This window comes from Neodiprion fabricii, chromosome 2 (genome assembly GCF_021155785.1).
Source record: "Neodiprion fabricii isolate iyNeoFabr1 chromosome 2, iyNeoFabr1.1, whole genome shotgun sequence".
Classification (NCBI taxonomy): domain Eukaryota; kingdom Metazoa; phylum Arthropoda; class Insecta; order Hymenoptera; family Diprionidae; genus Neodiprion; species Neodiprion fabricii.
Window position 1 is genome coordinate 15,089,203 of NC_060240.1, and position 20,035 is coordinate 15,109,237.

Genomic DNA, 20,035 nt, shown 5'->3' on the forward strand with positions numbered 1-20,035 from the left:
TAGAAATAAAGTAATCTAGGGCGATCTTTGAGGTTTGCAACAAATGCCAAAGTCGCATTGAACGCTGGATGCCTTAGAATAATATAAATTGTCCCGTCTGAATTTATTCGGACGTTGAACGGATTAACCTTAAATCACTGGATATGACATGTTGAAAATTTGACCATTTTTCATAAGTATGGAACAGAGCGACGAGGATTGGTCAGTCGAATGCTCTGACGATGAAAAATATGAAGCAACTACAGCGGTACTAATAACACTTTTTTCAATAATGATTTCAATAAATTATAGCGAGTCGAGTTAGAATGGAGTATTGTAAATTTTCCAAGTTTCAGAGTATGGAAAGTTGTGTAGACCTAATTGGTAATTTTGATATCGACTCAAGCCTTTCGAGATATCGTCAAGTTTGTAAAACTAATTTTTAATTCCACAGAACGAATGGACTCTGCAGCCAGAGAGTATAATGGCATTGATTGAAGGATTGGAGGTGAACCATCATATTCTTGAACTGGAATGGAAATGTCCAGGAAGACGAGGCCCTTCGCCAGTACCCACCAATAATCGTCAACAGGATCACACTTCACAGGATTATAAGTAAGTAATTATGTAATTCCATACAGACATGCAGCATAATTTTTTAAATTAACGACAGTTTCTAATATATATGCATGTTATATCATTCTTGTACCAAAATATATACATATAAATGATTTGATATCATGATTTTCATATAAATACACATAGAAATATGAGTTTTATCTAAAAATTATACAAACATAATATACAGTATAATATGACCAATATATTATTTTCTACTAATACAAGCGAAAAGTTTATTGATGGGTAAAAGTTACTTGCAAAGTAGAAAGAAAAATATATTCTTGTTCTATCTAATAGAACTGAAGAGAAGTCTGATTTTGACTTTATGGATGAAATGTCGTCCCCACGGATGCCAGTTCGGCGAGTTGGGGAAAGCACTCCGAAAGGTAGTGCCAAGAAAAAGACTGCCAGTTTCAACGGGGTCTTATCTACAATGCTCCGACACCGACGCTTGGAACAACAAGAAATCAACTCTAGTCCTAAAAAGCCAGAAGCTAACTCCCCAAACCCCAAGCCACAGGCAACTCAATAGGACTTCATTTGTTAAATCCGAACTATGAAAATTTACCTACATTATTTGTTGGAACAGTTTGTCGGTTTTGCAGGGTTTGACAATAAGACCCTTTTGTACTGGTAATTTTTCAGTTTTTGGTGATTGATTGAATTTTATATCACCATTTTTTATTAATAAGATATTCATTGGTACGAAAAATCGTTTCAACAGTGACGAAAACATTTTTGTACTATTGGAATTGAATATAAGTTTAATAATAAAACTGATATGCCGTATTGCTTCGAGTCTGAGCCGAGATTTTTAGTTGTTGACAGCACACGCCAAAGTCGTTCTCATTTTATGCGCGTACCCGTCTTATGTTCGTAACTAAGAAAAACACCCTGAAATACTGTCTTAGAATTGGAGGCCATCCTATATTCGGGGTCGGCTTATACTGGGAACAATACGGTACTACCGATTAAAAATCATATCATGAAGGTGTGAATACAATAACATTGCCTATAATCTTAAGTTTATCATTTTAGATCTGAGATAATTTTTTGTAAATATATTACCGTGAAATCTTTAACACTGTTTCACGATTGTTTCGCGTCGCTGAAAATTCACTCTACCTTTACCGTACAGAGCAGACTTATATCTGTATGCTAATTCAAAATCAGCATACTGCATACTTGTAATTATTATTATACAATTTATTCTAGATATAATTATATACATGTATATAATATTTTTCTTTTCAAGATTCAAGACGAAAATATTGAGTCAAAAAGATGCTGTCCAAATTTTAGCTCTTAATATTTTTTTATTTTCCATTCCAATAACATGGGAATATTTTTTTTGACTTTAGGATTTTATAACTCGTCAACACATTGGTGTATTGATGAGACCAGAACGTAATTTATCGCTTTACAAAAAATCTACTTTTTCAAAAGTTATTTAAGGTCCGTTTATATATTATATATTATACATATAACTTATCAAACGAAAATTAATTCAAAATACGCGGTTGAAAGATAGAGCCAATAGATGAGCAAATTTTAACGAATGTTTCCAATCTGTTGATCCTATGATGAATGTCTGTTTAGTCTTCTTGAGGGTCTAATTTGTCAAAAAATTCACGAAATTTTACCAAAGTTTCAAAAACTCTAAAATTAAATGATTCAGGCCTTTTTATTGTGAGACGTAATTTTGCCACAATATATAATTGTGCAAGGTCTCAAATGGTTGCGATCGTAGCATTAAATGTGATAGCGAAACAATTGAGAAACGTTGTACTTTCGTAGCTATCCATCTTCCAAAGTTCTAAGCTGTTTTTTTCAATTTCTAGGGGTTAAATTAGTGAAAAAAACATCTACAAATCGATTGTGAGATAAAAATGTTTTTGGATTCAGAAGATCGCAAAACCTATGGTCATAGCATCAAAACGAACAACGACGAAAAAATGTACTCTCAAGTTTTCTTGACATTTATGAGCAAGTAGCATTCTTAGATTTTCTAAATCATCCCCACATTACGAATTTCCCATTTAAATATTTTATGGAGGATAAAACGAACATTTCACTAAAAATACTGATTTTTGTAAGTTTATTCAAGAAATATTGCATTACATAGCATGCACATAGGGGTATCATATGCTCTATGTATATGTAATATGTATTAGGGCATTTTACTGTCACACTACGTGCAGTTTACAGTTGGCTATACTATATATGATACGAATAAAATACAGACTGAAACTATATTACAGAGGGCTCAAGGGTGGACTGACTTGTAGTTCGTCCTCCGTCGGCGGCAAAGTGGTATAACATGGGTTGCTCTTCCCATAAGGATAGTAGGGCTCTCCACCGAGTCCGAGGAGCCGGGATAAAAGTTGACTAAAATTGGGTCTATCGGATGGTCGGGATGTCCAGCAGGCCTGCATCACCGTATACATCTCAACGGAAATGGCTTCCGGTCTCGAAAGCCGTTTTTCATCAACAACCACGTGGCGCAGTATATGATCATCGCGAACATCGGGATACGGAAACGCACCAAGCGTTCCAATCTCCCATAAAACAACTGCGTAGGACCAGACATCACTTTTAGAGGAAAACTCTCGGTCCCGCATCGCTTCCGGCGACATCCAGCGAACCGGAAGTCGTCGCGTTCCACCGCCGTCGGCTATCACATAAACTCCATTTTTTGAGAGCCCGAAATCCGATACCTGAGAGTCATTATTCAAATCATCAGCAATAAGTTACCGGGATACAGGCAAATCGACAAATAGAATGTAATATCAGAGCTACAAAAAAAAGTTTTTCGTATCTCCGGATAAGTTGCGAATGGATTTCTTTCCAATTGATGAACTGAATTTTACTAAATCTTCGATTCGATAGTTTAAAACTAGTTACAAATATTTACGCAATTACCTTCAGAGTTAAATTTCCATCCAAGAGGATATTTCTGGCTGCGAGATCTCTGTGGGTGATTCCCTTTTCCTCGAGATGCTGCATGCCCTTTGCAATCTCGACAGCAAATCTTAAAAACTCATAACTTTGAAGACCAATGATGTCTCCTCTCGTTCTCGAAAGTTGCTGGCTCGATGATTGGTGTTGGATGTTCACGTAATTGTGAGAGTTTTCCAAATCAGTTGCCGCATTATTTTCACCGAACGTATCCAGTGTCGGTGTTGTCGGTGGCTCACTTCCCAACGTTGTGTACAAAGCTAGAAAATTTTCATAATTCTCATATCAAGATCATGGACTTAAGTAATGACTGAACGAAACTCATTAAATCAGGCATCTTTGAAATCTTTTGGAATCGTGAAATCTTCAAATTGAATATACACACAAATTGAAGAGTGATTAACCGCTTGGCTGCTTCATACTTTCGGTTAGGCTTGGTCTTGGACTACATGCGGACATTGGATCAGTGGCGAAACTCGCAAGGCTGCTAGAAATGCGTTTTCTGATATTATGAAGGTAGGTAAGAAGATCGCCGCCTTCAAGGTACTCCATAATTGCACAAACTGGATTCGCTGGTAACGTGCAACAGCCGATTAACTGGACAAGATGCGGATGCCGTCCAGCAGTCTTCATCATCGCAATTTCCTCTAGCAACTGATTCCTGGCATCGACTTCGTCGTGAAAGGTCAGACTGTTCGTCATCTTAACAGCAAACAACGTCGCCTCGAATCCGTCTATATCAGCGAGGTACACCGTCCCGAATTGGCCCTTTCCTAGTTCCTCTTTGAAGTCGATACGGGAGTATGAAATCTCCAGGCCATCAGCCCTCCCGCTTTGAATTGCTTCCTGTGAATCGGTTATCGTTATTTTTTCACCTCCTTAAGAAAAAAAGCGTCCCAATATAATCACCTCAATTTCCTGTTCAACGTAAAAGGCATTTCGCTTCGTCAACGCGAGACGGTCGGTGAAAATTTGACCTCGAGAAAATGAAACAGGAGAACTCTGCGAGCTGTAGAGCCATTAGTCAAATTTTGTTATAGTCAATAAATGGATTATCCTTACTTTTAGAGTACTCACTTTTTGGTATCGGTGTTGGACAGCACGATTTCGTATCTATTCCTGTCATGGGACCACAAAATGCTCAGACTTCCGAGTATTAACACACTGGCAATAATGCTCCCGATAATTATCACCTACAACGAAAAATATTTATTTCAAGACTCGTACTTTGCATATGAATTTCAATATCGGACTGAGAACATTTACGCACCATGGGTCCTTTGTATCTATTATTGCGTTCATTTGAGATGACTGAAAAACTTCCTTCAGGCCCAATGCAGCCGTTGGAATCTTCGGCAACGACGTGAACAACGCCATTAATATTTGAACTGACATTGGACCAAACGAAGGACTGATTGTTTGCTGAAACGCGAGCAATTTCGGTTGTATTGTAAACTGGAAGTCCACTTCGAGAAATCAGAACGGGCACTCCGAATCTGGAAATTAATTGAGGGGAGTGGTCATCCTTTCGCACTTCATTTTGATGATAAATTTGATAATTTTGCTATATTAATACGGAAAGGTTTATAAATCACCAACGATTATATTAAAAAGCGATAAAATTATGAAAAACGAACTGGAAAAAGAAAGTACATACCTTGGCGATATGAGATTTTCAAATTTTATCTAACTACGAGTGTGCTAAACCTGAAAACGCGTTATTTTTTTTTGTACCGATAATGGTCAATGTATCGCAATGACATGAAAAATGTAAGCTATTCGAGTTTTGACAGCTGCTGAAGGAGTCAAACTTCAATAATTATACGTAGTTACTTTTGGCCGCATAATCGTTGGTTATTTGGGAACATTCCCGCATCAAAAGCTACAGTTCTAAAAATTTATAATTTGAAAATCAAGCCTGAGTGGGTGACCACCCTCTTCAAAATTATCACTCTACTTCACTACCGAGAATAAAGGAGCTATTATCAGATATGAATTCTCTACTGTGCTCTTATTTTTGGTGTATAATTATCTGTGGTTTACGAAACTGTCGCCAAATGGCCAAACTCTCTCCTAGGAGTGGTTTGATCGTAAAATCGACCCAGAGAGTCGAAAAGTCAGTAGAATTTTCTCGAATTGAACTTTGCCACGTTTTATTGGTGGACGTACCTGATAATATATGACTTGACTTTGTCGTTCCCCGTCAGTTGTTTCCATTTGACGATTACTCGGTCATCGGAAAGTCTCTGCACCTCGACTTCCGGCGAAGCCATATCTTCTTCGGCGTCAGCACAGCTGCATTTGACACCAATGCACTCCGGCACTTTGTAAAACAGATTTGGATGGACCACATTCGGATTTCTCCGTGGGTTTGCGTAGACTTGAATGTCGTATACGCATCCTAGTGTCACAGTCAACTCTGGGATTCCATATACCAGAGGATCTTGGGGTAACTCAACCCCCAGTTGACTCGCATTTTGCGTGGTATAATACAGACTTCCTTCTGGACAGTCTATCGACTCTGTGCTCGATTCGTTTTGGACCGATGTCACCACTATGCTGTGTATTTGAAAAATAAGTGTCAATTAACGCCATTAATATGTCTCAACAATACACCTTAATCCCAGTTGCGGCAAAAAAATTGTCACAACCCTGCAAGCACACTCTAGCTAGAATTGTTTTTGTAAAATTTCAGAAAATTTTACGCATTGAATCAAAAGATGAATTTCAGTTTTTTCGCAAAAATCAACTCTTACAAATTCTAATAATTTCTAACAACTTTAGGTTCCAAGAAGTTCAGTCGATATTCACCTTGAACTCAACTCGGTGAAAATCATTCGAAACATTGAAATCTTGAAGTTTTTCAAATTTTCAATATAATATGTTCTGACAGAATATGTATTCTTCAAGAAAACTCTCAAACTTCTTGAAATTCCCCCAAATTATTAAAATAATTCAAATTTTGTGAGAAACGCCACGTAAATTTTTTGAAAATTGCTTGAAATATGACAGATTTTTAAATTTTAGACGAAAAAAAATTAAGAATCATTGTTGAAAATTTTTTTCACCAGGGTGCATGCAGTTCAGTTAATATCCACAAAATAATTCTACAATTGTTGATTGTAATCTTATTTACAACTTATTTAAAACCTGATAAATCTGTGAAGAATGTTATTTAAAATAAATTTGAAAAATTCACCTATACGAAACGGGATCTTTCCCAGCGATTGGTGGAAGCCACGATATGTTAAGTTTGAGCAATCCTTCGTGGTTATTTCCATCTGTATCGTCGGTTTCACCATAATTAGAATATTCGAAGACTTCCACAGTTAAATTTCGTGCAGCACCAACAAACTTGGAAACATCATCAGCAGCACTTCTGACTGACAGGATGCTGGCTAATATTATTATTGGTATTATTATTGTACGTAAGAAGTAATCAAATTTTAGCCACGAGAACATTTCATTTCAACACTTAATTTCATTGCTTGCACATTCGATGATTCCGACTCTGTTGCGTTAAAATTCGAGGACAATTAAATAGTATTCGATTTTCTTATTCCTGAATGACAAAATCCGAACGCGGTATTGTATGTTGAATGAATGATGTTGCTTATTTATCAATTTTTATTAACGCATTACATTCTAATAAACTTTCCACATTGTTACTTTGATTTTTTAATATACTCGTCGACACGTTTGCACCGATGGATATTCAAGAGTTGCAAATGAATATGGCCGCTCGATAGGACGTTTAGGCTTATGGAAGATACATTTTCAATTCGGTATTTCCGATTTGCAACGAGCAAACCAACGCTGTATTACAAGTAATGATCAGCACTGGTTACCTTTACATATCTCAATACAGTTTATATCTGATAAACGCGTCAAAGATCTGCTGGACATCGATAAGATTATGACTGACCAAACGCGTCATTACGCATTACAATAATTGTAAACAATTCCTTTGATTGAATCGGAATATTTTCGAATTACATTTAGATGAATTTACGGCTTACATGAAGGAAAATTAATACATGAAAACAATGCTTTTAACTGACTAAATTAAATTAGATAACCGCAATTAGGTAATACAGTGCTAACAGCACTTTCATGATAGCGTTGAAGTACAAGGTACGGTTCGTTTGGACTCTTTAACTAATTAGAAACGCGTGAAAAATATCATAATCTCACTGAATCACTGTTCAATTACACTCACGTTTCTACCATACGTAGATTTTGAGTTGTTTTCAAGTTCAGAATTGGACACAGGGATATGAATCGCCGAATATCATTCTAAGCCATGTATCTCATTTACTTTTAATGGAAGTATGTTTCATACGTGTATTTTTGCTCAACAAATAAAGTCTACAATAGATAATGATTCGCAGTATTCACCTAAAAATGTATAAAATTAACCATTCTTTTACGTATCAAATAAATCAGAGATAAAAATCTGTGTACAATGAATGCAGACGCGTTATGTAAACGCTATTGAGTCCAACTAGAGGCGTTTGATACCTTATCTCGTACGAAAAGTTACTAGTTTTGGCGCGCATTGTTCGATATGTAGAACATTACTTAAAAATATTGTTGCGATAATGACGAAAAAATACTTACACATACGTACCTTGCATCACCAATGGTTTGAAATTGAATTTGAATTACTTGATGTAGTTTACGGCGGATAGATTTTTCGAATTTTTGATGCAGAAAAAAAAAGAATTATCCATTTGAAAGAAAATTTCACGTACTCGCAAATGTTTCTAATATACTTATAAGGACTACGCACTAGATAGGTATTTACTATGATTTATCATTGGGATCTAGGTTTTTGATATTATTTTATTTGTTGGAAAAGCGTGGACAGTTTCCATTGTACATTACGGCATGTTTAGCCTTGTTTCTGCGCAAGTTCCCTCGCTTTGGCCTTCTCCAGTTTGGCGATTCTGGCAGCGGATTTACTGCCAAGAAGACCACCGCCCCAGTGTCGTCTAATCTCGTCATGACGGTCATTGAAATTGGTCTTAATCGCCTCAACCACTTTGGTGAAGTTGGCGCGATCGCCGGAATCGACCTGAAATGGAACAGTCAAACCGAATTAGACAATCTATACGATTGCTTAGATTATGTACACCAATCTAATACAAAGTATCAGTCAATCATTAAGAACTAATCATGGTCAATCATTGGATTGGCTCTTTTTATTTCATCACGGAAAGGAGTTAACAATTATCTCAAATATGTGTTATCACAGTTAATAACATAGGAAACAAACTAACCTGTGTGAGAGCAACGGCGCTGCAAGTCTTGCGCCTAACGAGTGCTCCCAAACGTGATTTTCCCTTGACAATACAGTAAGGTACTCCCATTTTACGGCACAACGCAGGCAAGAACAGAACAACCTGCAAAAAAAACCAGGTGCTGTACTCTGTCTCCAATTATCCGGAAATATGGAAATATTTTATGAATAAGAACTCAGAGTCAACATTCATCCTCTAGACAAAACAATTATTATTGTAAGTTGTGCCTTCAGGTGAAGAAATTCTAGCATCACAGTGGAGAAATGTTAGTTTGGATAATATAACCATCATATTTATTGAATTTATGAATATTATTATGATGAGGTTGGTCGCAGATTCTTCGAGCAGGTTAGTTCAAAATTTAATAGTTACCTCAATTGGGTCCACATCGTGAGCAATTACGACCAACTGTGCCTTCTTCTGCTCGACCAAAGTTGTGACAGTATTTGTGCCACTGCGAAGTTGGTTGGGCCTCTTAGTCGGAGTATCTTCCTTCTTTGCAGCCTTCTCCTCAGCTCTAGCTTTCAGCCGCAGCTTCTTAGCAACGGCACTTTCTGGGCGGTACTTTTCCAAGATTTTGAACAGCTGTGTAGCTGGCGAACGGAGCAGCCAAATTAATTGTATATACTCTATAATCTTTCCCAGACCAAGTGCCAATAATGACCACAGAATCTCTGATTACCTGTCTGCTTATCAAGTGTCTGCGTGAATTGGTTTATTGGTGGTGGGACCTTCAGCCTCTTTTGGAGCACAGATCGCTGGCGTTGAACGCGGATGTACTTGGGCCATTTGACGAATCGACTCAGGTCTCGGTCTGGCTGAATATCCTGGCCTGAAATAACAAGGCATTATATTGTGATGATCATGTGAATTAACTGCGCATATAGAAGAAAGTTATTCAAATAGCTTGCCAATGCCAAAGTTGCGGGTCCTTTTTTCAAAAAGCGGGTTTGTCAGCTTCTTTGGCTCAACCTTCTTCACAGCGAGTGGAGCTGCTGCTACCTTCTTCCCGACCTTCTTCTTGGGCTGCACCATGTAGGAATAAGAGAAAAAATAACAGAATTGCTCATTCTGATTAGGACTGATTAGTCTCCGGTAGTTTAAAGTTGTACATGAAATTGTTGTCTGAGAAGCTCACAAGTACGTTAGCACAGTTAAAGAACAGGAAAAACACGCCGATTTATAACCTCAAGTAATTGAATTGATACCAGGGTTTGGCTGAAAACTATTCACTTACTCGTGTAATATAGTAACCGTACCTTCTTTTGAACCATATTTATAAACACTAATTGCTGGATGCCCTAATTCGCGACTGGATTTAACACAGCCCACGATTCAATCCGTCAAAGAAATCCAGCAAGCGCGGCTGCTGGACACATAAAGAGAGTAGAAATGTTTCGGCATAGACTAAATCGAGGCATGATGGCCGCGAGTCAGACCTAACTGTCAGCAATCTCGGGTCTCTGTCACTCACACGGCTCGATACACAGCTCTGTCACTCTCGTGGGGAATTTTGACTAGTTCCACCTACTTCCAGCTCATTTCGGAACGCACCTCATCGGAATGTAAACTCTGCATAAGCTATGCATGCCAATGGCGGCAGGAGGAAGAGAACGTTTGTATCATGGAGACTGTCTTCATGGTTTGTATGTATTTATATATATATATATATATATATATATATCTAATATATATAATCAATAAAAAAAATCGTTAGAAGTCTTTTTCAGTCTTTTTCATTCGTACATTATTTCTGACCCACGATATTACCATACAAAAGAAACGTGGCATCCGACAAATGTATGGATAGACCTAGGATGAAGTTAGAGATCCATACAACATACCACCGTGATCCATACGACGTATACAAAACATCCATAGGATATCCGAATATCCAATCCTACGGAGATCTCAGAAGCGGACATTCGGCTATCCTGTAAACGTCCTGTGTACGTCCATAGAACATATCAGGATATTCTGAGGATATTTGTTGTAGACCTAAAATATATTAGTCGGACATCCTGTGGATGACCTTGTGCTGTGTGGGATATTATATTATTTCATTATATACTTTGAGACATATGTTTTAGATACTTATTTTTATTAAAAAATAGATTTCTATGTAATGTCTACTTACTGAAATAAATGATATTTACATTCATATTTCTTGTCCGCACGTACATCTTGACCACCTGACACACGTACCAGACATTGCAACTACCAGTAGGTGACGTCGCGCTTAATAGGATACATTGACATTGCGTTGACATGTGGTAAATAAGAAAAGAAGACTAGCAGTTGTCTTCATGGTTTGACTCATAGACAAATTGTACACGGTAACTCCTAACGGACGTTTTCGAGGTATCTTAGCTAAGTTGTTTTGGCGCAACTTTTAATCGTGTCAGTAAGTTATCTGAAAACAGATATCTTAAAGGCAATTTTCAGGCTATAGTGTTTACTGGGATGGTTGAAAAAATATCCAGCTATGTTATCTATAGCAATGATAATATACATGAATAAAAAAACATTCGTATTATGTAATGGAAAGGACTCTGAGCAAATACGAATATAAACTAAGAAAATATTAACGATTTTATAAAAGGTTTTGTAATAAGAACGTTGAAGAGTCATTAAACTCTGGTATCTCTTCTCCGATCTTATTCTTATATTGTTCTTCAGCTTATTTTATTCACCAAGACAATTCCAACCCTATCCTTGAATTCCTGAAACAATTCAGCTCTGCTATTTCACATTTGATAAAAGAAATCAAACAAATGACACACCGAGTTGTAAGAACTATTTAGTTCGCGCACATTTATGACTCTATAACATAAAAGTTCGCTGAAAGCTTAGAGCTGCAGACAAAGATGAATATACTGACGAAAGGGCAATAGAATACACTTTCATTCAAAACACAAGCAAATTACAATAAATAAATTTATTGCTGAATCACTTCAGTGTCATTACTTACGGATCATTCATAATCATTATAAAAGTTTATAACATTTTATTACACTTAAGATGCAATGTATTGTTCAAGACTATAATTTATCACAAATCAGGATCCATTGCAATTACAGAGTGGAAAAAGGAAGGTTGACGAGATCAATGATACAATTAATTTAAAATACATCCTGGAAAGGAAAATTAGCTTTTTCTGGTTCAAGCAGATCAGCTAAGAAGCACGCTGTTCCGGCAAAACCTTCGTACAATGAGTAAGGGCTATCAGGTCTACGGGCGTTTTGATAAAATTCATCCGATTTCAAGAAGTTGGCAAATGCTGCAGCACGATGCCAGTGCTTAGGATCCTGCGTCAAACGGTACAACAATAGGAAGACGTAACCACTTCCTGCTATCCCATGACATATTCCTGGGCCCTTTTTAAGCAAGCCCTTCCTCCATGTCAGTTCTCCGCATTTCAAACACGATTCCAAGTACCTTTCATCTTTCCAATGTATGTAGGCAGCTGCCATTAGATAGACAACACCAGGTGCTCCATGACACCAGTGAACTAGCTCGTCGATCTCCGATCTTGATCTTCGATCGAGTTCATCCATGGCACATGGAAAGTTACCAGACTTTGTCTGCAAACCAAGGAGATAATCGACCGATGCTTGGACAAGCTTTTCTGCAACCGGGTCTGACTCTAAAAATTTTGGTGTTTGAATAAGTACTTGAAGAATGGAAGACAATCCATGCGCAGCACCGAGATACTCAGTTTCGTAATAAGAGTACATCAACGGACATGGGCTTCCATGGTCGGTCGCATGTTGTCTTCCAGATTGCACAATAGCTTGCGCTATTTCATGAATTTCTTTAAGCGGGACAACTTGGCTGTCCATATGCTTGTTCAGCCACAAAGCTCCGAAAAGGTACCCTGTGCGCCCAACAAATAATTCATCTCCACCGCAGGACAAGAAATTTATCGGCTTACAGTTATTTGCTCCTTGAAGATATCGCTTGGCATAATCTGAAGCCTTGACGCTATCCTTTGCTGCTTTGTGAAGCACAGCAGCGACTGCATAAATCCCAGCATTGCCCAGCAGAAATGAGGACTTTTCTTTTTTTGAGTCTTTGCATCGATCAGCATGCTCCAGAGCAGGTGCTAAATACTGAAGACCGAACAAGACAAAATTGCTCCTCTCTTCCTGTAGCTGACTTATTTGACTAAGGTGATAGCCCATGTATGCTATCCCAGCTATTCCAACGTACAAGCCACCGTCAGCTGAGGATTCTGAGGCCGGTTGCTTTGCCGCAATTTCACGCACGATTTCCATAAGTTCCTTCTTTTGGCCGGTAACTTCCTTGGCAACATCTTGGTCTTTATAATCCTCCAATTCATTAACGATGTAACGCAACGGTCGAGACATTTCAATTAGTCCATAAGAAATTTATTCCAATGTTATGTGTATACTTCTTCTTCTTCCTTTGTGACTATGATTCTAAAGTGAGTGGCATGTGTCAATTAGATGTATACTTCGAATTAAAAAACATGTTGACAGTACGTCAAACTTTCGCACCTGCTGTTTTACCCTAGCCATGAACACCGGTTTGTTACATCCATGGAGACTAGAGTAACCTAATCATATTCTAATGTATGGAAACGTTGACTGAAAGTTGTTAAAGGCAGCCAACCAAGTGGGGCGTTTTGAAACTTGGCGCAAGTAGGCGTGGGACGATGCGGTGAGCATCGGTACAAAGGTTTCCTACGGTTATCAACATTAACATTGGAATCCCCCACGGAATCCCCACAAACAATAGATCACAATTACAATTTTATTTTATAAATTTGAAACCTAGGATTGATAGCTGGAAGTGTGAAGAAAGGAAGAAAATGAAGAAGCGAAATGAAGTAGCTAATGGCGTATTGGGACTGCGCACAATCGATTCCTCTCTCAAATTTACGTTGATATAATGCCTCGAAGAATAAATTTAACTATTTTTCAGAGACGGCCAAACTTTGACTGAAAAAATCTAAGGGGGTTAATCTTGATTTTTTGCGAATTTCACAGCTTGGTAACATTTTGTCTCAGAATCGTTTTGCAGGGCGTTTTTTCCACTAATTGGACATTCAGGAACGCGGAAAAGACATCTAAAAGAGCGAAAGACCAACTGTGAAGGAATTACGAAGGAAAACTCTCGTTTTTTGGCTATAACTCTTGACACGTTTCTGGCAGTGTATTCCATAGAGCTTCTATATAAGCTTTATAAGTAGCTATTCGAGACATAAGAAAGTAAGTTAATTCATTCTCATTGTTCTAGAATCTTTATACATGTCATGCATTATAGTGAATTGAGTGTTGATTTTTTTTTTTATTATTTTTTATGGTTCAGGGGAAAGGCCCTGGACATACCACAATATTTTTAGTATGGACTATGCGATAGTAAACGTATGAAAGGGGATTCTTATTATACACGAGTTTACGATTCTGGAATAATGAGAATGAATTAGAGTATCTTTTTGCCTCGAAAAATTGCTACCGTTTTATTCGATTTCCTTCTTGCTTCGTCATTATCTTCGCTTGTTCACACTTCTAATTAACAATCCTAGATTTTTCAATTCTTAATCAGTGATTCTCAGGATAAAAACGCAACTGAGAACCACCGACTCAACCACATAGTTCGGATTCGCGGCATTTTGCCGTTCCATTGGTACTAGAGATGTAAGTGGTAAGCGTGACCGATAAATTTACCGTATTTTTACCGTCACAATCTGGTAATGTGACTGCAATAGTACATTACGTGACAAGTGCGGGAAGTAGGTAATAGTTGCCCGCACGAGTTATGTATACTATTTTCCGACACAAGTTGTGGTAAGTTTGCGATAAGATCTAATAAAAATGGTATTGGTACACAAAGGAAAGCTAATATGACCTTTTGTAATCGATATTAGTAATCCAAGCGTTGCCTTCTCTCCTTAGCGCTGCTGTTGTTTACATCGATTATAATCTAGTAAATACACATTGCGCGAGAGGTTATTACAATTCTAGAGATCGCTGTAAAGGTAACATTGATTTACCGCACGTTCCGCAGATACGGTAAAACGAACTTACCGCACGCTATGTCGAAAATAAAATTACCACACTGGTCACATGTCAGTGCCATCTCTACAGAATCGCGACATCCTGCCGACTCGAGAATGTGTGTGTGTGTACACAATACATTCATAATCAGCTTTGAATGTAATATTGCTTTTTAGCCGAAAAAACGAAAATTATGATTATAAGTGAAAAAAAAATGACGTGCTACGTCTATCTACTTATAAATGACCCGTCATATCTTTTGTGACCGTTGACCTCCTTCTCGAACACCATGCAATAAACATCGCAAGCATTAAGGAATGTCGATTCATAAACCGGAGGATAATAGGTGGGGCCTGCCGAAATGTCGTTTAAAAATATAATTGATTGCTAAAAGTGCATCATTCCATCCCTGACCGTCACTCGTCAATCGGTAAAATATCTACACGGTCACGAACTTCAAATCATCAGAAAAATTAGCGTATTTTGTTGGTAATTTTACTGACAATGAGAATCTTAATATCAGTATTTTTACATCTCTATACCTACTCGTTGACTGGTATATTCAAACGTTCAGCCCTCGGCTAATATTTCTTCAGGCTGACAATGAGTGGATCCGCGTGGGTCCGGGGGACCCGGGGGTATGGTCCGGGGGCAATTCTATTACTCTGTACTTATCAACCCGCCCTATAAGATCCCAATATTCAATCGACTCAGTATGGCAGATAATTTCCCCCGGTCTTTTAGCTCCCTTTATCGTACCCTTACCGGCAGAGCATAGTCCATAAGATTAGCAGTTTTTATATATTTTCAATCAACGACATATGTAGGGTGATTTTTAATTACAAGTAGTTCCAGCCGGTTGCTGGTACCGGGCGCATGCGATTGGTCACCTTCCTATACAGATGCGTTTAGATTCTCTCTTCAGACCAACTGCTGACGACCCCGTTGAATGATTAAAAATTAGCTTATATGAGTAGCTGGGAATAATAAAATTTGTAGAAATCATGCATGGCCAAGAAAGTTTCAAATCAAAATTTTATCTGTCAAATCATATCAAATCAGTCATGGCATATGAGTGATATTATTGTTACAATTTGTAAAAATCATGATAAATATAAAACTTCACAGAATTTCATAGAATTGCGATACCGAACTGAAAGTATACATACGAAATATGTTTTGCAAACTTTGCGAGCCAAACTTCGTACACAGTACAATTAATAGTCTTCAGTTAACGCATAGTATGAACAGGCTAGCCTTAGGGTAGCCATCTGCAAGATTGTTCTATGGCTTTGACGCCTTGGAACTTTGAGGTTGTTTCCTTTTTCATAGTTTGGTAAATTTCCAGTGTCTTTATGAGGCAACATTGCTAGCATACACGACGTTATTACTTCCTGAGTGGATGCTAAACTGTTTCCACTGTTGTAAGATCATATTTACTAGCAGTAGTGAGTACCGATGGTCAAAAATGCTGATATTTCCTACTTCCGTCCCGATTCATGTTCTAAGGACTAAACATCAGCACAATTAATGTATCAACTGGAACAACTAATGCGTAATCGGTAAGCCAGTGACGGCGGTGAGGCAGCATATCCATGTTGCTCAGCTTCAATTTGTTCCGAGTATGGTGTCTCCAGTATTTTTTGTATCAGCACAACCTGCACCCCAATAGATAAATTGTTTTCATTCCCTCATCCCGTAAAAAAGAGCTAACCAACCTCCGAAAAGTCGTTCCGTTCAGCTTTTTCAATCGCCGATTGTGCCATCCAATTTCGCAGAACGTACAATGGATTCACGGCATTCATTCTTTCCTTACGTTCCGCGTCATTATAAACTGAATGAGAAAGTTATTCTTGGACTTAGATGGCATTGTGTACTTGTCACAATATCATGAGTGTATTGTATTGTATTCACACATAAGACAGACTTGCGCAACAGACTAAATAGCCGGAAATATGGTTACCTCCTTCCGAGTACAGACGCCGCCTATAGAATTCTACAAACGAGGCGTAGTAATCGTGACACATCAGACGAGAAAGAGACCAATGATTTTTGATTACATCATAGTCTATCATAGTGTCAGGATTAACCAATGCCAGTTGTCTAAATGTCATTGTGTAATCAGCCCCAGTTTCCTCCATCATCGACAATAACATTGCCAACAACTGTTGGTCCTCCTCAACGTCCGTTATCAAACCTAATTTTGATCTCATTACCGATCTGAAACCCGATATACTTGGAGAATAATAATTGCAGGGTATGATTTGAACAGGGTCTTAGAATATGAAAGTCTTGTGTTATTCATCGCTTCTCAATGTCAGCTCTATGAAACCCCAACTCTGAATTCATTATATCAGAATATGTTACGTAACATTGCATGAGCGTGTGAGAGTGAGACTTGATGAGATTCCTAGAAATTCTGACCAGCTGGAGAACTGTCGCAACAATTGATCTGAGTCATCCACAAAATACCATTATGGCGAGTCAAGTTCGCATGAAATCAAGTACGGGCCATGAAATATCCCGATAATCAGTCAACGCTCAACGATTATAGCAGTGAATTTTGTTTATAAATTGATTCATTTCCATCAAAGTTTCACTCTCTGTATCAACATTTCTTGCATTGCAAAATGTAGATCGGTCACTAAAATATTGCTAACCTTAACTTTCTTCTTCCGTATCCGCCAAGCATTTTCAATACGTTCGATGCGTACAGTCTTTGATTTTCATCTAAGAATGGTTCAAAGGCTGCGGATAGTTTTTCCAGATTCCACAGTACAACCTGAACATTTGTGTAAAAATAAACCACACAAACACGTGAAGAGTTTCGCTCGCTCATGAAATTGTTCGAATTTAAAACGCAGTCAATTTTTTTCAACTTTTGACCTCTATAATTAAAATGAAATTACTTACATCCAACTGCTTATCCAACGAATATTTGCCGAATCTATCTGACCTATTAGGAACAAATTTCGAATCGTAGGCTTCGACAAAGCCAAATGGACCATAATCAATGGTTAGTCCCAAAATACTCATATTATCCGTATTCAGTACACCGTGAGCAAATCCGAGACTTTGCCAGCGGACAGCTAATTCGACTGTGCGATGCGCTATTCGTCCAAATAACACGACGTAACGGTTCTCCACTTCCAGCAAGTTGATGTCGTTGAAATGATTCTAAATTACCATTTATAAGCATCGAATGACTGAAATGTCCGGCAGACTCAATAGCAGACAGGAAAAATTTGAGAAATTTAACATTTAATTGCATACTTCTATGATGTAATCCACAAGCATCTTTAGGTGCAACAATTCGCCCTGACGTGCTAGGATTTCGAGCGATCCGAAACGAAACCAGGAGGGTGCCACCCTTAAAAGTATTGCTGCCCTTTCGCTTCGAATCTGTCCAGAATAGAACTGATCTCTATAAACTGCGTCACTGCCGACGATGAGCGCTGCGGATCGCGTCGTCTCAACTCCTGCGTTACAAATCATTATAATTAGTGACGTAAAATATATCATTCCAAAACCATAATATTGCATACAGATACTGCTTTATTCGGCTCATAATGGCTCATTAGCTAATTTAGATTAATTCAGCGATATAATTCAACGCACAAAAAGCGACGTGCCATTTGGACCATCATTTTGTGCTGTTGAATCAATGTAGAATCAAAATTACGGTCAAAAATAAATTTGTATAATCCAGTACGTCGGCCGTACTAATTGGTGTAGTATATTTACTGTCACTAGATGGCGCCTTCTGAATTCCAAAATGATAAAGAACTCCATGATCAGTACTTAGAAATCAGTAATAAGTGGTTTTGATTTGTGAATAAATGAACCGACGTGATGAGTATAATATTAAGTCTGCCAAAGTTTAAACTAACCCAAATAATACATTGCCTCCGAGCAGAGAAATTCTCTTATGGAAGATCTGAGGACGGCGCGTCCATCCAAATCGCGAGAATACGGAGTCAGTCCGGATCCTTTCAGCTGTAATTCCCATCTTTCACCTTTCCTGTACAAAGTTTGTACTGTTAATGGACTGCCGAACCACGTGTAGCATATTTATAACGTGTGAAACGACTGAAGCATATGGTTCGTGTTGAACACGTAGTTTTATCAGCCTCGCTCACACAACTGATCATAATATTGCTACTAGAGGGATAAACACACGCGTTTATGTACTCTCCAAGAATGTGCGCCCTGCCATCACCCAACTGAGAACACCACTTCCCAAATTGATGCCCGCCGTAACGATGGGCTAACGGCGTCGAGTTCGTAACGGGGCATCCGGATACGAATTGAACGAATCCGTTCGTGATAGAAATGGCAGGATCCATGTCAAGCACATTTACGAGAACATCTCTGGACGCTGCGATGAGCTTAACCTCGTCTTGAGCAAGGGGAGTGGGATTAACTTCCGAGAATATTCCCATTCTCACGTGACGCGGCGTACAATCATTCTTGATTTCGTCCAATGGCAACGAGCACAAAGTATTTACCGAAAATCTCCAAGCAGAAATATCTGTCGTAAGCGCATTTCCGCTAGCAAATGGACTTCCTCGGCTCACCATGGCGCAGAAAAAAATTTGACACTAATACCGAACGGATATACTTCGTACAAAGTAAGGCATAATTACTGTTTTACTGTGGAGGGATTTTGAATTTGGTATCAAGCACTGCAGAAATTTGTGACAGATAACTGCACTGCGTGAATGTGGTTTCATTTCGTCACATTTCGGCCGTGAAATATTCTTACTATAAATGAATCAGAAACAACACATGCAGAAAAATATGCATCGAACTGTTGTGGTTTTGTAATTTCGAAATATACAATTGTAGTTAGATTTATGGACAGCTCACCTGTACGGTGGCAGAAAGCACAAATTATAAATTTGAATGGATAAATTTCAGTCGAAAATGATTTTAACGTCTATATTGATTAAAATGTTAGCTCGAAAATTTTAGCTGAACTTTTAGTTGAATAATCATGTTTCATTTTACATATTATTTCATTACAGTCCGTGTTGTGATATTGAATTTAAATTTTGAATGGATCTCGACATTACAGGGATCGATGTAATCAAGAATTTTTTGCCGTAGACCCTGTAGCAGTCAGTGAGTTTTTAAAGAATGATTCAATCG

General features: G+C 38.1%; 5 protein-coding genes across 5 annotated transcripts; 1 reads left to right on the forward strand and 4 right to left on the reverse strand.

Moving 5' to 3' along the window:
• The first annotated feature begins 105 nt into the window (after window positions 1-105).
• Window positions 106-2,517, forward strand: LOC124174757 (PAXIP1-associated glutamate-rich protein 1). The gene is made up of 3 exons (XM_046554203.1): window positions 106-247; window positions 434-594; window positions 898-2,517. Exons 1-3 carry the CDS (start codon window positions 179-181, stop codon window positions 1,130-1,132), a joined length of 465 nt encoding a protein of 154 aa, XP_046410159.1. The 5' UTR covers window positions 106-178; the 3' UTR covers window positions 1,133-2,517.
• Window positions 2,518-2,681: 164 nt separating this feature from the next.
• Window positions 2,682-8,237, reverse strand: LOC124174753 (putative molluscan insulin-related peptide(s) receptor). Its single transcript, XM_046554197.1, has 8 exons — window positions 6,758-8,237; window positions 5,728-6,117; window positions 4,829-5,054; window positions 4,636-4,751; window positions 4,468-4,567; window positions 3,981-4,404; window positions 3,523-3,818; window positions 2,682-3,317 (listed from the first exon to the last, which is right to left on the reverse strand). The coding sequence occupies exons 1-8, from the start codon at window positions 7,018-7,020 to the stop codon at window positions 2,856-2,858; spliced, it is 2,277 nt and encodes a 758-aa protein (XP_046410153.1). The 5' UTR covers window positions 7,021-8,237; the 3' UTR covers window positions 2,682-2,855.
• Window positions 8,238-8,385: 148 nt separating this feature from the next.
• LOC124174756 (60S ribosomal protein L7a) lies at window positions 8,386-10,280 on the reverse strand. Its single transcript, XM_046554202.1, has 6 exons — window positions 10,121-10,280; window positions 9,773-9,887; window positions 9,544-9,693; window positions 9,234-9,454; window positions 8,841-8,963; window positions 8,386-8,635 (listed from the first exon to the last, which is right to left on the reverse strand). Exons 1-6 carry the CDS (start codon window positions 10,133-10,135, stop codon window positions 8,453-8,455), a joined length of 807 nt encoding a protein of 268 aa, XP_046410158.1. The 5' UTR covers window positions 10,136-10,280; the 3' UTR covers window positions 8,386-8,452.
• A 1,504-nt stretch (window positions 10,281-11,784) lies between these two features.
• On the reverse strand, window positions 11,785-13,487 carry LOC124175690 (lanC-like protein 3). Its single transcript, XM_046556092.1, has one exon. The coding sequence runs from the start codon at window positions 13,229-13,231 to the stop codon at window positions 11,984-11,986; it is 1,248 nt and encodes a 415-aa protein (XP_046412048.1). The 5' UTR covers window positions 13,232-13,487; the 3' UTR covers window positions 11,785-11,983.
• A 2,450-nt stretch (window positions 13,488-15,937) lies between these two features.
• LOC124174557 (protein adenylyltransferase SelO-like) lies at window positions 15,938-19,464 on the reverse strand. The gene is made up of 8 exons (XM_046553750.1): window positions 19,064-19,464; window positions 18,775-18,905; window positions 18,158-18,363; window positions 17,798-18,061; window positions 17,545-17,666; window positions 16,848-17,104; window positions 16,603-16,718; window positions 15,938-16,542 (listed from the first exon to the last, which is right to left on the reverse strand). Exons 1-8 carry the CDS (start codon window positions 19,462-19,464, stop codon window positions 16,420-16,422), a joined length of 1,620 nt encoding a protein of 539 aa, XP_046409706.1. The 3' UTR covers window positions 15,938-16,419.
• Window positions 19,465-20,035: the final 571 nt, after the last annotated feature.

What these genes read in the sequence shown, in the direction of transcription:
- LOC124174753 (XM_046554197.1), bottom strand. Translation starts at nt 7,020, where the DNA reads ATGTTCTCGTGGCTAAAATTTGATTACTTCTTACGTACAATAATAATA. An exon ending in GTCAAGTCATATATTATCAG is followed by an intron (nt 5,055 to 5,727) that starts GTACGTCCACCA and finishes ATTAATTTCCAG; the next exon opens with ATTCGGAGTGCCCGTTCTGA. An exon ending in ACGTTGAACAGGAAATTGAG is followed by an intron (nt 4,405 to 4,467) that starts GTGATTATATTG and finishes ACCGATTCACAG; the next exon opens with GAAGCAATTCAAAGCGGGAG.
- LOC124175690 (XM_046556092.1), bottom strand. Translation starts at nt 13,231, where the DNA reads ATGTCTCGACCGTTGCGTTACATCGTTAATGAATTGGAGGATTATAAA.
- LOC124174756 (XM_046554202.1), bottom strand. An exon ending in GACACTTGATAAGCAGACAG is followed by an intron (nt 9,455 to 9,543) that starts GTAATCAGAGAT and finishes TCCGTTCGCCAG; the next exon opens with CTACACAGCTGTTCAAAATC. An exon ending in ACGATGTGGACCCAATTGAG is followed by an intron (nt 8,964 to 9,233) that starts GTAACTATTAAA and finishes TTTTTTTTGCAG; the next exon opens with GTTGTTCTGTTCTTGCCTGC.
- LOC124174757 (XM_046554203.1), top strand. Translation starts at nt 179, where the DNA reads ATGGAACAGAGCGACGAGGATTGGTCAGTCGAATGCTCTGACGATGAA. An exon ending in AATATGAAGCAACTACAGCG is followed by an intron (nt 248 to 433) that starts GTACTAATAACA and finishes TTAATTCCACAG; the next exon opens with AACGAATGGACTCTGCAGCC. An exon ending in CACACTTCACAGGATTATAA is followed by an intron (nt 595 to 897) that starts GTAAGTAATTAT and finishes TCTATCTAATAG; the next exon opens with AACTGAAGAGAAGTCTGATT.
- LOC124174557 (XM_046553750.1), bottom strand. Translation starts at nt 19,464, where the DNA reads ATGGTGAGCCGAGGAAGTCCATTTGCTAGCGGAAATGCGCTTACGACA. An exon ending in GGAGGCAATGTATTATTTGG is followed by an intron (nt 18,364 to 18,774) that starts GTTAGTTTAAAC and finishes TTTGTAACGCAG; the next exon opens with GAGTTGAGACGACGCGATCC. An exon ending in GCGTCTGTACTCGGAAGGAG is followed by an intron (nt 16,719 to 16,847) that starts GTAACCATATTT and finishes TTTCTCATTCAG; the next exon opens with TTTATAATGACGCGGAACGT.